The sequence below is a fragment of the Urocampus carinirostris genome, chromosome 3, assembly GCF_059441175.1.
Source record: "Urocampus carinirostris isolate Australia breed hairy pipefish chromosome 3, RoL_Ucar_1.0, whole genome shotgun sequence".
NCBI classification, from domain to species: domain Eukaryota; kingdom Metazoa; phylum Chordata; class Actinopteri; order Syngnathiformes; family Syngnathidae; genus Urocampus; species Urocampus carinirostris.
This window is the reverse complement of record NC_142351.1, coordinates 57069151-57086197: the sequence shown is the minus strand read 5'-3', so window position 1 is coordinate 57086197 and position 17047 is coordinate 57069151. Positions and strand designations below refer to the sequence as shown.

Here is a 17047-nt window from a genome sequence, read left to right as displayed (position 1 = left end):
CAGTTCCATGCACGTCAATCATACAGTGTGTTAGAAAAGTGAGTACATCCCTCACATTTCTGCAGATATTTTATTATAATGTTAAATAGAACATTACTGAAGAAACATCGTTTTGACACGATGAAAAGAAGTATGTGAACAAAGGCCATGACTTACTGGAAAACTATCCTCAGGTCTGATGAGACAAAGAGTAATTTATCTGGATCAGATAGTGTGACGCATAAGTGGCGGCAACCAGGCGAGGAGCACAAACATGTTTGTGTTGTGCTTAAATTTAAGCATGGTTTTGGGAATGTCATGGTTTGGGGCTGCACGCGTGCAACTGGATTTGGGGAGTTGCATTTCATTAAAGGAAACACAAACTCAAAAATGTGCTTAGAAATACTGTAGCAGAGAATGATCCCCTCCCTCCAGAAACTGGGTCACAAGGCAATGTCCCAGCCAGACATTGACCCCCAAATATACCTTTGAGATGACCAATAGACTGGTCAAGCTCCAGATATAAACCCAATAGAACATCCTTGGGGCATCCTCAAGCGGAAGGTGAAGAAGCACAATATCTCATATATCTCGAAGCTCTGTTATGTTGTGATGGAGGAGTGGGAGAGCATCCCAGTGGCAATTTGTTAGGCTTTGTTGAAATCCATGGCCAGGAGAATTAAAGTGATTCTGAAAAATCATGGTTGCCACACAAAATATTGAACTTTGGGAACTTTAATTTGGGATGTACTCTCTTTTGTTACCCAAGGTTTAGCTACTAGTGGCTTTATTTGGAGGTTTTTGAGTGGGGAAATCAATTTACTCTGCTACATAAGCTTTACACAGACTACATTTCTTTGTGTCAAAGTAATGTTTCTTCAGTGTTGTTCAATTAAACATATTGATGAAATCTGCAGAAATGTGTGGGGTGTACTCACTTTTGGGACATACTGTATAATTACATGAATAAATCCAAGAGAAGATTTACAATGCAAATTCAGAAAGGCCTTTGTTGAATTTTAAACTATGAAAGCAAATGAACACCGCAAGCAAACAAACATCTTTTTACCAAACAATGTAATAAAGACCAAAATGAGCAAAATGTCTAGCAAATGTAATGACAGTGTTGCACATGAGAGCATAATGGAGTGAGACTTCTTAGAACTCTAAACAGACACACAAACACTCACAAAAACGCACACACTGACGCACACTCAGCCTCAGTGCTGCACCGACTGCAGCCGGCAAACTCTTACTGTGCATCTTGGCAGCAGCACTTGCTTTGTGCACGTTTTCCCTGGGATCGAACCTTAAGGACATCAGATAGAGAAGATTTTTCGATTCTGCTAAACAAGATCCCAACAGGCGGTGTAATGAACGTCCAGGTATTTCATGATAATAATATTTTTTGTCACTCAATGGGTAACATTTCTAAGAATATGAAATATTCTTAAATGAATGAGCTTCTTGCTTGTTATTATTTTAGGTAAAATCTCTCATAGATTTTTAAAATGTGTTATTTGTCTGTACTCTTCAGGCTTTAAGGGAGTTACTTTAAGTTTCACCATGACTTTGACTTTTAAATTAAATTTCAAAGAACAGGATGTAAAATGTGAGCAGTAGACAGTGCTGTATAGTGTCGTGCAACTCAAAACGAGTGCTAAAAAGCATAAGAAAGAATACCAATTACGGAAACTCAAAGTGACAAAACCAGTGTTTTGGTCAAACATTTCCTAAGGATTTCTAAGGATTTTTTTTTAAATTACTAAAAAGAAATATGTCTTCAGACATCACAGTGATGTACTGTTAGTATTCCCCTTGAAGCAAACCTTTTTTTTGTCTGTTTATCCACCAAATAATGGCCGCAGCACTAATAAGTGATTTGTTGTAAATTAAATTATTGAGAGTACGCTCCATTTAAAGGTATAGTGTGTAATGTTTGACCATTAGATGTGGCTGCATTGTGTATTGCAGGGGCTTTCACTTTTTGTTACTACCAAGCACAAAGGGCAAGCCTTTTGCATGAGTTTTTGGGGTATATGTAGCAGCAAGATGTCAGATGATACTGTATGTCAGGTGAGGCTCATTTTATGTAAAAAAAATACAAATTACCCTGATCTAAGAATTGGCACGTCCGTATGAGATTTCTTTTTTTTTCTTATTATTTACCACTTTTTATTCTATGAACGAATAATTTTTCTCACATCACTATGTAATTAGCCTTTAAACTTCTTGTCCTTTTATGTAGAACTTTCACTGTTTGTCTCATCTACTTTACAATTTGTTTCCTTAAGTGGCTTTTTTTTTTTTTTTTTTTTTTTTTTTAGAATTATCCCATAATGTGTAAAGATGCTGTTTTATGATAGTCTCAAACTTAACTAGTTTTTACACCCTTGTTATAAATTGTCCTTGTTTGGTTTAAGGGCCGATGGACACATGTGGGGGAAGTAGGAACTGAGGCAGGGGTGATCGAAATAAGAATGGTGTTTATTCGCAAAACCAGGGACAAATTAACAAAGAAGTGGGCAAAAAACAAACAAAATGTCCAAACAAGAAATCAGAAGCAAAAACGAAACCTTACAAAGTCCAACCAAAAAAACGATCAAAACCGGAAATTAAAAATGTACAGAATTAAAAAACAAAGAATCCAAAAATAAACACATTCAAACCTGGAATGGTGGGAATTACAATGACAATGAGGATGACAATTGCAAAAAAACTGAAAAAAATTGACACAACAAAGATTTCTGACCAATATGTCCTTTAAAGTGTTCAGGATAATTGGGAGCAGGTTTGGTGATTGGACACACCTGTGCCCAGTTCAAAAACCCGTTCATCAGACCCTAAAAAACCTGAAGAAATAGCTGTCATTTAAAAAATAATTTCTTTTTCCCTCTAGCCATTGGTTAAAGATGAGGAGGGGCCACTGCAAAACCTCGGAGTCCTATTTGGCAGATGATGTTGACAGAGAATGGTCCTGATGGAGACATATCTGGACAGATGGGTACAATTCCACGGGAATCCATTAAACCCTGTTCCCATATTTACTTCTTGGTTCTGCTGTGGCTCTTTTCGACCATGATCACCCCCGTTGCTTGCGGCTGCCCTAAAAGATGCCACTGCACTGAAAGGAACGGCGCCGTAGTGCAGTGCACTTCACGGAACTTGGACAACATTCCCTCTAATCTGCCCAAGGATACGGTGGTTCTTCTGCTCTCCTCCAACCAGATCAGTCACGTCCCTAAGGAAGCCTTTTCCGACCTCCACAGACTCAGGGAGCTGGACCTTTCCCACAACCTCATCGAAATCTTGGAGGTCGGCGCTTTCCGGGGAATCTCAGAAAGTTTGAGGTCATTGGACCTGTCCAACAACCACCTCAGCATCTTGCCTAAGGAAACCTTTGATGGTCTGCAAGCTCGGGTCCGTTTGTCAAACAACCCCTGGAACTGTGAGTGCTCCCTTCAGGAAGTGCTCAGGGAGCTAAGGCTGGATCCTGAGACTATCAATGAGGTGAGCTGCTTCACATCAGAGCGAGACGAGTATGTTGGCCAACCGGTCATTCAAGTACTGGACGCCGGGATCAACTTCTGCAACTTTCATCAGAAGACAACAGACGTGGCCATGTTTGTGGCTATGTTCTGCTGGTTCTCCATGGTAACCGCTTACATCATCTACTACATAAGACACAACCAGGAAGAGGCCAAGAGACACATGGAGTACCTCAAGTCCTTGCCGAGCAGCTCCCATGCTAGCAAGGAGTTTGATACAGCCAGCAGTGTGTTTTAGAAATGATTCACCTATGAATATAAATGAGTGTGCATTGACGCATATAGATGAAAGTCAAGCAGGGAATGAGTTTGAGGCTCGTACCAGCGAGCGATAAATTTGTAGTTTACGATGCATTGCCAGCAAGTTGTTTGCGATAAGGAGTAGCCTAAAAAAAAAATCAAATTTGTGCCATAAGTAATCAAAGAATGTCTTTTGTTATTGTCCAAGAAAATCAATCAGGTTGACTTTTTAAAATTTAAGTTTTGAATAGAGGCACTGTCATTTTTCGTTGTAGAATTTTTTACTTGACTGTCTTTATGGTCTGAATCAATAGTGTGTCTCTGGTGGGTATGTGACCAATGTCCTGTTATAAATGGTAGAAATGTCATATTGAAATGTTTATGATTTGAAAACCTTTGTAATATGTTATTTCAGTAAAAATAATATTTTAAAGATAGAGAACTTCCTCTTTGCGATAATATAACAATATTACTTTCAGACCCTAACCTAAAAACAACAAAACAAGCTAATTTTTATCTTATTGGATCACTTGGTACGTTTAATTCAACTGGAAACGGAATATTACTTGTATTCTGATTATGTAAAGCCATGGAAATGTGAAAAATAATCTGATTAAGGTATTTTTCTGGTTGCATTGCTGGCTTAGTCCCTTTATTTTCTGATTACTTGTGCATGCAGGCTAAAACCCCACTTTTTCAGAATGGCTCAACGTACCCAGTCGTTCGACGACACTTTTATTATATTTCATCGTATTTAATCCTATTGTGTTTCATTATTTTTTATTATATTTTATGTTTTTGTTAATTTTTTTGTTGTTGTTTTTGTTGTTACATCTATTGTTGTAAATATACTCCGCTATTCTTTACAAGATGGATCATTGTTGTGTTCAAGTTTTTTTTAATGTTTTATGTTTCTCTATTAAAAGAAGGAACCTGCAGAAAATTTTAGCTCAGAAGGGGCAATCGCTCACAATTTCAAAAATAGAAATGAAAGTTTCTGATAGAATGGTAATTTTAGAAATAAGTAGTGTAAGCCTCAGAGCGTTTCAAGAAGGTTAAAAAGAAGGTAATCAAATTCTGCTTCTATAAAATGTTTCATTTTTTGAAAGTATGTCATGATTACTCATTGCACTCACGTGTGCCAGCTTGTTTGGCGTCAGCTGCTAGTTGTCTGATTGATTCCCCTCCTATTTATACCCAATATTCCAGTCAATCCTTGTCAGTCCGTCAGTGAACCTCTGCATATGCAAGGCAAGCACTTTGACTCTGCCTTCCGTCAGTCCTGTCTTCATCCGTATTTTACTTGTCTGCTCTTGATTTTCCATTTGTCCCCGGCTATTGACCCGTTTTTGATCACCGACCGCGTTCTGATCTCCCACTCCGGCTATCGACCCATTTAGCCCATTTGACCACGCTCCGATCTCAAGCCCCGGCAAATCTACTTCCGCATTCCGATCACCCTCCGATCCCGTGAGCTGCTTGCTCCCCCTGTCCAGTGAGCACCGGATCGCTGGTGTTTGTTTCCTCGATATGCCAATAAACGTTTGTGTGAAACGTTACGCGATCGGGTCTACCATTTGTTCTGGTTCTGACAAAGTTTTCGATAAAGAAATTGCAGGAGGTAATGTTTCATTAACCCAGTGTCCCCCCCCCCCCCTTTTTTTTTCCTACATCCATTATTTGTGAGTCATAAATAAAATGTTCACAGGTAGACAAAACCATTAAGAATATTGAATCATACATAATTGAAAAGTCCTGGTTATCTTTGAACGACAATATAAAACGTGTGAATAAATATTTGTAAAACTGTATCATTGATGGTGTAATTTTTGCATTGACTCGACTTGGAAATATTTAACAACAAATGTTTACGCTTGAGCATCTGACAATGACAAGTAATGCCTCCGATCGTTAGATCAGCGACGTGTTATAAATTCACCCACAAACTCGCTTAGTTTCACAGCTGACGGCACAAGCACTCGTTCTGAATGGTCACCTGGACGTGATAACCTTCAGCGATATTGAAAACTGTCAAAAAGACAAACGCGCAGACGCTGCGTTATCCTGTAACATTTCGGGAAAGTCGATTGCAGGAAGACGACTCCCGAATGACTACGAGGCAATCCTCCCATCTTCTCGCGTAAGAAAGTTAAAGTGTATTTTGTAATACTTGGACCATCCCTCCAAAGTGCACAATGATATAAGTGTTGTTTTTGTATCTTCCTTTGTCTCCCCCCTCTCCATTTGGTGCAATCAGGTAATCAGTCTTGTAGTTGCAACCGGCAGTAGTGCCAACCTCTTCAAGTTGGCTCATTAGAACTAATGAGAAACACTTTTTGTTGATTTCAACAAACGCCCGCTTATTTTATCTGTCATCATTAAATCAATAAAAAGTGGGGGTTTTCTGATGTTATGACTTGCATTGCCTGTTCAGATTTTGGAGAAATGCTGTCACAAATTCGAATTGACATTGAAGTTGTTGGCGGGCAATGCACTGCCGGTAAAACACAAAAATTCCCCGCTTGGTTTTGATCAAGTCCATTAATCCTTTGCCTGTTGTAGTAACTTTTTTATTTGTTGTAGTAATTTTTTTATTTTATGCTGTAATCCCCCATGATTTAGCCCCCAGCCCCACCTTTAAAGGGATTACAAAATACCTTTTTTTCCAATTAGGCACAAAACGCACAGAACGTGTAGAGTTCCTCTCCACAATCATGCAGACATATTTCAAAATATCCCCCTGCCGGGGAGTTGAAATTTTTTTGCATCAAAGTTGATAGATTTGGCTCGTGTCCTCTAGAGCTGTCCGGAGGGAGACAAGACGCTTAACAAAAAGACACCGATTGTAGTAAACAGCGATTGCATACTGCTTCTTTTTGCTTGAAGACATTAGAACTTTTGTTTACTGAGACTTGTTTTGTTAGAGTTATGTTCTTCAATCTCCAAAGGCTGCGTGGTGTAAGTTTTCCAGCCACTGCTAAAATGTGCCTTGTTTTTTTTGTCCTTGCCAGGCGATTGTGGCTTTGCCTTTGTGTTGTTCGCTAAGTGTGTCGCTGTTGGTATAATGTTGTCCAGATAGCTCCCAGTTAGTGTCAGGGTAGCCGAAAGCTTCCAGTTTTGTTTGTTCCAGGTTAGCCACGTTAGCTGGCTACCCTGCCATGTCAATTGGTATATTCCCCGCGTGGTTCATGTTTGGTGTCGTATTTGTTTTTCATTGTTGGGTAGCCTGGCTGCTTACTGCATGCTTTTGGTCAGCCACCTGCACGATTTCCGCTGATCGGTCCCGTTAGCCTTCCTTAGCAGCTGGGTTGCCCTTTCCATTGGTCTATTTTCATCTGTTTTTGTGTGTTTTGGTGTTTGCTCCCAGTTAGCCTGGCTGCCTACTGCACGTTTTTCCCTTGATCGGTCCCTGTTAGCCTCCTTTAACAACCGGTTAGCCTACTGTGTCCATTGGTTTATTCCCGGATGGGTTAGCTTTCTGTGTTTTATTTTTGCCAGTCCGTCCTATTTTGGCTGCTCCTCATTTGTTGTACCATTGCTGCACCCAGCTGCGACACAAGACCTAGGCTTTCTTCACAAAACGTACCAAAACTTGGCTCATTTTGCATGTTTGGGTATCCCTGCTGGCCTTTGCTCGCCGTAAGAGTCAACCAGGGATAATGGATTGCGGATGCAGAGGGGTTGTTTGATTTGAGAAATTTAAAAAAACTCAAGAAAAAGACCCATCACGCATGACTCAAATTGTATCTCTCAGCCCTTGATCTCAGCAATTGTCGTCTGGGAATGATGGATTTTGGCCAAAACAGTGCAGTTCATTTTAGGCCATGTTTTCAACATATTTTGGGCAAAAGAAATCTTGTTCTGTTAGAAGAGTATATTTCTCCTTTTTAGATTTTATTTTACTCTGGGGTTTTTTCGGTGTAGCCCTTTGAGACGCAGGTGATTAATACAATTAACAAAACTTGATTTTTTTTTCTCAGTCTGGGTACTTATTACACTACATTTTGTAATTTGGTTTTATGTTAAGAAAATCGTGATCTCCAGGCAGATGTTTTTGCTTATTTGGAATTGTATTTTTTTTTACCATATTTTGAGAGTGTTTGTAGTAGTTTTATTTACCAAAGACAAATTGATCTGCCAACACATTAATTATTAAAAACAAAAAAAAACAAAACTTTTTTTAACCATATTTCTAAATGTTTTTTTTTTTACTTTTTGTAAAATTAAAAATCCCAAAACACTTTTAACAAAACAAAAATAACACTTAAAATGATAATTATAAGCCAAAGGAAGAACTTTTTGGATATTTGTCTAAATCAATTAAATATTTGTGTCACGGTTGCCATGGCGCCCAATTGGTCCGGCCCGTGTGGCGCCAGCTGTGGCTCGTTAACTGGCTTTCTGTCTACTCTAAGCTCAGCGATGTTTCGACTCGGTCCTGTTCCTGTTGGAATTTTCCTGCCCTGTATTGTTCCCGTTTATTTTGTCCTGTTTAATTTTGGTTTCCAGTTTAGTTTCCGTCTGGTTTTGTCTTGTCTATTATTTTCTCCAGTTTTTGTTCCTGTTTAGTTTCTCCTTTTTTTTTCTTGATATACTGATTCATTATCTATCCTGTCTGTCCTGTCCTGTTCGGTATGGACCCCATCTGTCCGATATCAACTCGGGCAATTGGAATCGATCTCGTCGGCCTCTGGCTTCCAGTCTTTCCGCACCAGACCGCTCCCTAACGTGTATGACTCCCCATTCCCTGTAAAATAAAAGGCTTGTGTGAGATACGTCACACGTTTCGGTCTTGAACCTGTTCTGGTTCATGAGTTTTTTTAATTTTTATTTTTCTGCAAAATAACATAAAAATATATTTACATGAGCAATGTAATCTTATGTGACAAATATTACTAGTTTTCTTAACTTCAAAACGGAAGGATTTGCCAACCCATGCATAAAATAGTTTCCTTTTTTTTTTACACTCCATGTGTTTTTTCTTATACATTTCAGAAAACCATTATTTAAATGAGCAAAATTTTCTCAAAGGACAAAGGGTATAAGTAGTATAATAATGGTAGAAAAAGTCTTATTTTTCTTTACCTCAAAAGTGCAAAGATATCTGCCAAAAGAACATTTTACTCAGGAAAACAATTTTTCATGACGTTTTCCGCAGAATTTTCTAGCTTGACTATTTCAGGGACAAACTTGGAAATAGAAAATTGGGGAACTAGCTGGGCATCTGCTTTGCACTTGGGTGGGGCAATTTGAAGGGCTATTCATTAACATATTTTTATGCATAATTTCATAGTCTTAAATTGGCTGCATGATTTATCTTGTAACTTTAGAGCACGAGAGAAATCGGAAAGGCAGCAAATGTGCGCCGACCGCCCAGCGAGGTCATTCATCACAAGCTGATGCAGTGTTTTAAATTCCTCGGCGTGCAATAACAAAATGCTTACTTACAGTCCAGTGGAGTGACCTGAGGTTCGAGTTGGGTGAGGCACAGTCAGATTTAAAAATGAATGAAACTACATCTCAGTCATTGTTTGATTGGCAGAGCAAGAACGCAATATATAAACTGTCGGCCATGTATATATATATATATATATATATATATATATATATATATATATATACAGGGAGTGCAGAATTATTAGGCAAATGAGTATTTTGACCACATCATCCTCTTTATGCATGTTGTCTTACTCCAAGCTGTATAGGCTCGAAAGCCTACTACCAATTAAGCATATCAGGTGATGTGCATCTCTGTAATGAGAAGGGGTGTGGTCTAATGACATCAACACCCTATATCAGGTGTGCATAATTATTAGGCAACTTCCTTTCCTTTGGCAAAATGGGTCAGAAGAGGGACTTGACAGGCTCTGAAAAGTTAAAAATAGTGAGATATCTTGCAGAGGGATGCAGCACTCTTAAAATTGCCAAGCTTCTGAAGCGTGATCATCGAACAATCAAGCGTTACATTCAAAATAGTCAACAGGGTCGCAAGAAGCGTGTAGAAAAACCAAGGCACAAAATAACTGCCCGTGAACTGAGAAAAGTCAAGCGTACAGCTGCCAAGATGCCACTTGCCACCAGTTTTGCCATATTTCAGAGCTGCAACATCACTGGAGTGCCCAAAAGCACAAGGTGTGCAATACTCAGAGACATGGCCAAGGTAAGAAAGGCTGAAAAACGACCACCACTGAACAAGACACACAAGCTGAAACGTCAAGACTGGGCCAAGAAAAATCTCAAGACGGATTTTTCTAAGGTTTTATGGAATGATGAAATGAGAGTGAGTCTTGATGGGCCAGATGGATGGGCCCGTGGCTGGATCGGTAAAGGGCAGAGAGCTCCAGTCCGCCTCAGACGCCAGCAAGGTGGAGTTGGGGTACTGGTATGGGCTGGTATCATCAAAGATGAGCTTGTGGGGCCTTTTCGGGTTGAGGATGGACTCAAGCTCAACTCCCAGTCCTACTGCCAGTTTCTGGAAGACACCTTCTTCAAGCAGTGGTACAGGAAGAAGTCCGCATCCTTCAAGAAAAACATGATTTTCATGCAGGACAACGCTCCATCACACGCATCCAAGTACTCCACAGCGTGGCTGGCAAGAAAGGGTCTAAAAGAAGAAAAACTAATGACATGGCCTCCTTGTTCACCTGATCTGAACCCCATAGAGAACCTGTGGTCCCTCATCAAATGTGAGATTTACAAGGAGGGAAAACAGTACACCTCTCTGAACAGTGTCTGGGAGGCTGTGGTTGCTGCTGCACGCAATGTTGATCGTGAACAGAATCCATGGATGGCAGGCTTTTGAGTGTCCTTGCAAAGTTTGTTTTTGTTTTGTTTTTGAATGTCAGAAATGTATATTTGTGAATGTTGAGCTGTTATATTGGTTTCCCTGATGAAAATAAATAATTGAAATGGGTATACATTTGTTTTTTGTTAAGTTGCCTAATAATTATGCACAGTAATAAACACCTGCACACACAGATATCCTCCTAAAATAGCTAAAACTAAAAAAGCCCCACTCCAACTTCCAAAATATTCAGCTTTGATATTAATGAGACTTTTGGGTTCATTAAGAACATGGTTGTTGTTCAATAATAAAATTAATCCTCAAAAATACAACTTGCCTAATAATTCTGCACTCCCTATATATATATATATATATATATATATATATATATATATATATTGTCTTACCTTAACAGATAAATAAAGTCTACGCGCTGCTACTTCTGAATAAAAGTATTGATAATCTTTTATTATGAAAACAAGTCCATGCACGAGGAAAAAATACTGCTTTGCTTGCTAATACTGTCACAAATTCTAGTGGATCTGTGCATTAGCAGTCAAATTAGACCTAGAAAAATCCAGCCCGAACCGACTAAGGCTCAAGGGTATTGAAGCCCCGAACCCGGGCAATGAATTCGAGCTGCAGGACCGAGCCCGGAGCAAACCCAAAATGTCACATTTTATTTTTGAGGTCTCCGGAAAAGGAGAGGTGCTTTATGATAACAGTCTATCTTCTGGAACAAAATCCAAGTTTATCAACATTGTTTAAACATTTACATCTTTTATAATTATTATATTTCAACTCAATGACGGATTTTTTCTTCAGGGTTGGGTTGACGGGAAAATTTAAAGGCTGTCCTTTGCTTCGACGGGTTTAAAATTGGGCCATAAACCTGTCACGGTTGCCATGGCGACCGATTGGCCCTCGCCGTGTGGGTTCAGCTTCTGTCACGGTTGCCATGGTGCCCAATCGGCCCCAACCATGGACACCAGCTGAAGCTCGTCGACAGATTGGCTCCCTGTCAATATTTAAACCCTGGCATTAGCCTTTTGTCTGTGCCTCTGTGAATCTCCGTTTTCCTGTGTTTTTTCTCCTGTTTTGCTCCCGCCACAATCTGTTTGATTTTGACTTTTTCCGTTCCCGACACAGTCAACCCTGGCCACAAAAGTCCCACTTCCGGCTGAGCAACCTACTCCCTGTGACCAACGATCTCCGGATCGAGTGTGCGCTCCTTTCTCCTTTCCCCAAGAAAACTGTGAGTAACGTTATGCGAGTGGGTCCTGTTTCCTGTTCTGGTCCTGACAGAACCACACCAGCAGTATAATCTAGCGTGACGCTTTAAGACAAAGAGATGTTAGGAAAGGAAATACAAATATATTTTTTTTGTTTAATTTGCGCACATCGTTTTAGTATCAGGGTTCAAAAACCTTTTTCATGCCAAAATTCAAGCACTTTTTAAGGATTTACAAAGACAATATTTTAACTTCTCTTGTACCATTAAAAAAAAAAAAATCAAATGTGAATCATGTATGTTGTAGATTCGCAAACATACATGTGACTGACATATGCAATTTCTAATTTTGCATGTGGATTTATCAAGACATAAGCAGAATGGCCTGGCGTTGCTGGAAATCCTCCTTGGGCGAGGCTGTCGTGGTTGTCAGTGAGCCGAGCCGAAAGTGCTGCTTCCTGAAAAAAAGCTGGAACTCCCATCACTTATTGTTCATCTGAAAAGAACCCGGCGTAACTAACTGGCGAGCCGAACAACCTCAAGTAGAATGCCTGGCAATGGCGGCCCACGTTTATCAAACACACAACAATAATTTAGAAATAAGTTTACATCAAATTTTCAAATACTGAGCAAATAGCTAATACATTTGTTTTTGAGACAAATCTCTTCCCATTTAAAAAGTAAAATTGACAGTCATAGGTAGCTTGCATTTTGAGTTGTAGGAAGATCTTCCCTTTACAATTTACCACTGGGAAACGCTACCTCGTTTTTTGGCATGGCCCAAGTAAAATGTCCATAATTGATACGTATTTCTTGCACTAATATACGATTTATAGTTCCCTGTTTAGTGTCGCATGCACCGGTCCTCTTGGATGCTTCATAAGATAATGCTGTGCAAACTAATATACGCTGCTGTTAATCACAAGGAGAAGAAGTCATACAATGGCAAAGCGAAGCCACCTGAGAACAGTGTCTGTGTCAATTCAAACCACACCTATCCAGGGAAACATGGCAACAGTTTAAAGCATTTACAAGCCCCTGACCCAAAATTCAAGATATTTTCAATCTTTGAATACACAACATTAAAATTCAAGCATTTTCATGTACTTCAAGCACCTGTACGAACCATGTAGTATACATTCTTATAAACATACTTTTTTTTTTTTAAGTCAGACTGAAAGAAGCCCGGCCTGACCCGAACGTAATGATTGATATTTTTGGCCCAACCTAGGCAGAAATTTAGGTGAAGGTGGCCTCAAACTCAGACTTAAGATCTAAACTCTGCTGTGCACCACTTCAGAATCCTTGTTCACACTAGCGACTTCTACCATAAGGCAAGACAATTGCGTGCCTCACTCTGCTGAGTTCAGTAATACCTTACATACTGCTTCTTTTGAAAATAAATATAAAATAAATCAACGGATAGGTAACACTTAATCATCAAAACAAGTCCATGCAAAGGAGGAAAAAATACTTGACTTGCTGTTAGCTTATTAATACTATCACCTATTCCAGGGGTGGCAAACACGCGGCTCTAGAGCTGCACGCGGCTCTTGGCCAATAAGAATGCGGCTCTTTGCCTCATCATATTTTCTACATACTGTTGCTCTTTGCCTTGTTTCATGTTTCAGTTTTATTTTGTGTGTATTGAGGGTGGACACCTACCTTGAAATCAACACAAGAACAATGTTGTATTGTAAATAAGAGGAGTGTGTTATGGGAAATAATGTTTTTAATTGTGTGTTTGTGTGTGTCTGTCTGTTATGGCAGGTCAGTGCGTGATGTGGCTCTTTGACTTAAAAATTTCAGCTCTTTGTGTCAAACTTGTTCGCCACTCCTGACCTATTCTATTGTTTGGCGCTGAGGTGTGTGCCAAATCAGAATCCTTGATCTTACTTTTCCCCCTGCCATGAGGCACATAATTAAATATAACTCACCCTGCATCACAGATTTTGAAAAATGAAATTAAAAACGAGAAAGAACTTTAACACTGAATAAACATAACCATTAAGTTTATATTTCCATGACGACTGGTGAGGCACAGCCTCATCTGCCTCCCCTGACTCACTAGCTAACACCCTTCCGTGCGAGTTGAAAACCCTTATGATCCGATTCATCCCCTAAAAAAACAAGATTCCAAACTTTCTGCAAATACTTTTAATCTTGTCATCCTACTGTTCCCCTGGTCCCAGTCTGGAGGGTAGCCCCAAAAAAATGACAGGAGGAGGATTTTACTCAGCTTTATGCAGTGATTACTTTTTGTGGATAGCTTCAGAAACCTGCACCGGAAGCTTCTTTTAAGAGCACAGGACAATGTGACCTTACATGTCTTCTTGTCAACAGATATATAATCACGGGTATTAGATTCCGGCCTGACTCATCAATGACTTAACTGTCTTTGGCTTGGGTATTTTTATGCTAAAAAGACCTCGCGACCTTCTCAAAGGCAAAGCAAAGGCATGAGCGAGTGATTGACAAATGCGTTTGGCTGAAAGAAAACCAAATAAGTAAACGACTGCGACGTCCCCGTGCCGATCGGAGGACGTTGCAGATTGCTGGCAGAAGGTTACAGGTCCGTGTTTGCGGGCGCTTTTGTTATTCTGTGATTGGATTTGTCGGTGAAGGCTGCTGTGGGAGATTACATTTTGATTGTGTACTTGGTAAAAAAATATCAGTCAAGAAAAAGAATATTCTTTTGGGTCTGCTGTAGAAAAAACACATTATATATATATATATATATATATATATATATATATATATATATACGAGACATACTCACATACATAAGGAAGTTCGACTCGCCTGCTGGAGACTTTGTTGTTTCAGCTTGTGGCCTGGAAGGATATTTTATTTTTCGTCAAAATGATGCCTCCTAATTTAACGTCATTTTCACCTAAAGTTAAAATTTCTATGTATCTATCTATCCTGGTCATATCCCTTGAGAGGGTTGACCGACAGCAAGACAAACACATCCAAAAACAAATAAAATAAAGGGAAAAAGGAGCAAAAAACATACAAAAATATTTGGACCATGGCCAACCCAAATGCCCAAACACCCAAACAAGTTAAGCACCTAAGCACCCAAGTTGGTCGTGCTTTCGTCCCTCCAGATGAAACGGGACACAAGAAAGCGGCCATGTCACTCAGGTCAGGGTGACACAACACACACTTCTGTTCAACATCAGGGCCCGACAGCTTTTACTGGTTTACCCCTGCCGCATCATACAGGTGCCCTGCCCATCTCTTAGAACACGTCTAAAGATCCCACTATCCTTTTACAACACCTCTCCACTCATTCCTAACACCAACAAAAAAAATTCCTAAATTACTTGTTTGAAATGATTTGATCGTATTGTCTTATTTTAATTTAGATTTCATTATCGCTTACACACACACGCACACACACACACACCTAAAACTAGTAAAAAATAGAAATACATTTTAGACCTTTAATGCAGTGGATATTTTTTCTTATTTTAGGATTATTTTTAATATTTTAGAATGAAGAAAAGAAAAAAGGTGGCTCAGAGGGAAGGTGTCATAATAGTCTGGTTTGTAATAATATGTGGTCTGTGCAATCATTTGAGACCCCTTGTGATTAGGGGCTATCCAAATAAACATGACTTGACTTGATTGTACAGGAAAAGAAAAAGGTCAAAATATGAATTCGTCATTCTATGATTAGCCTACAGTCTTTCGTTTTTGGTAATAAGGTGAACATAACTCAAACTGAAATTGCGAGTCAGACATGCTCGCTAGTCTTCGTTTTCACATTAGTGCCTTTACACAAGATTGCTTTAAAAAGTTTATTGGTTTGGATATATGTTACAAAACAGGTGTGTTGTTGGTGTTGTGTTGTTCCCAGAGTCCAGTTGAAGGAGCTGGACAGCGTCGATGGACTTCCAGTTTCGGGTAGGTGCTGATCTGGGAAGACCGGAGGCTGCGCATCAGGCCTCTTGCTTTTACCTCGTATAGTTCCATCGATGTTTTTTTGTATCTACAACAAACATGCCACATTTATCTGAATGGATTTATGGATTTATGAATATGAAAACATAAAAAGCTTCTTCCTAGCCGGCCCGTCGTAGGGCTGTTGATAAACAAAATCTTGTCATTACAATGTCACCAGTCAATGACATATGTCATTGGAAAGCTTAAATTATTGGAATCAGAGCCGAAGATAAACGTGCGTAAATGCAAACCGGGATTATTTGCGGGCGATTGTTACGCGCAAGTGTGCATAATCATTAATTGCCTTCTGGAAAGAAAAGCAAACATTTCACAACTCTTTCACGATGTCTAAAAAATGGCCAAAGTAAAATACAAACTTGCAAAGGTTTTAGTCTAGTAAAGTGGTCATCTCCAAATGGCCACTTTTGGGTTGTTGCTTCCGGAGACTGACAAATTCTCACTTTCTCCTCACAAATAAAATGTGAAAATTCAAGTTTACTTTGGGTTTGGTCCCTAAAATCAAGTTAATTGGTCTGGCTCGGGTTGGTTCGGGCTTTTATACCTGCAGGCCATGTCAGTCTGCATTTTTAAGGCCTGATCTTACCTCTATCGCTCGCAGTAATACAGGATTCGGGATAATGGATCGCAGCCGCAAAAGTACAGCTTATTATACAGTGGCTGAAAATAATGACAAAAAGAGCTGCCAGGTCTGCCAAAAATGCACTTTGCCGGTTCGCATCAATATAATGGATCGCGGAATAATTTTTAAACCGCGATGCACTGAGCCCGCAAAGTGCGAATTTGTGAGGGACTACATTACTACACACACCAAACTATGCAACAGTGAATCGGAACTTACAATCGGAGCAGCAAAGAGGACAGCACAACAGAAAGGGAGGAGGTTGCCATTGCAGCTGAGCCCATCCACGGTTGGAGCACCAAACCAGCAGGCATGAACACACCTAAAGGGGGATAAGAGAGATAATGGCAACATAATCCAGTCCTACATCAATCAGAGCTGAAGGCTTCTTTTGTACATTAAGAAGAGCTGCAACTGACGACTAATCTAATACTCCACTAGTCACGGACCATTGAAACAATTAGTCGAATAATCGGATAATTATTAATTTTCTTAGAATTAAATTTATTATATTATGCGGCAAATGCTAATAAACTATATGATATGGAGGGGGTAAAAAAGTGTATGCTGTCAGGCCTCTCTGTTGATTGAAGGTTGCATGCAGCATCTCACCCCTAGTTGTGCTGTGGGCTTAATGTTCGGTGTCAGGTTGGGAAGAGTGAAGTGGAATGAAT

At 39.6% G+C, this 17047-nt stretch overlaps 1 protein-coding gene and 1 pseudogene across 2 annotated transcripts in view; one reads left to right on the top strand and one right to left on the bottom strand.

The window, feature by feature from the left end:
* Nucleotides 1-1241: 1241 nt before the first annotated feature.
* On the top strand, nt 1242-5410 carry LOC148370224 (leucine-rich repeat-containing protein 3 pseudogene; annotated as a pseudogene). Its single transcript, XR_015849905.1, has 2 exons — nt 1242-1364; nt 2879-5410. The product of XR_015849905.1 is annotated as a leucine-rich repeat-containing protein 3 pseudogene (transcript).
* A 10164-nt stretch (nt 5411-15574) lies between these two features.
* Nucleotides 15575-17047, bottom strand: part of atp7b (ATPase copper transporting beta) — a 37984-nt gene continuing 36511 nt past the window's right edge. The window contains exons 20-21 of the mRNA XM_088332616.1: nt 16593-16695; nt 15575-15779 (exon numbers count right to left, since the gene is read on the bottom strand). Coding sequence (XP_088188742.1) covers nt 15608-15779; nt 16593-16695 — 275 coding nt within the window. The 3' untranslated portion in view covers nt 15575-15607. The remainder of the gene's footprint in view (nt 15780-16592; nt 16696-17047) is intronic.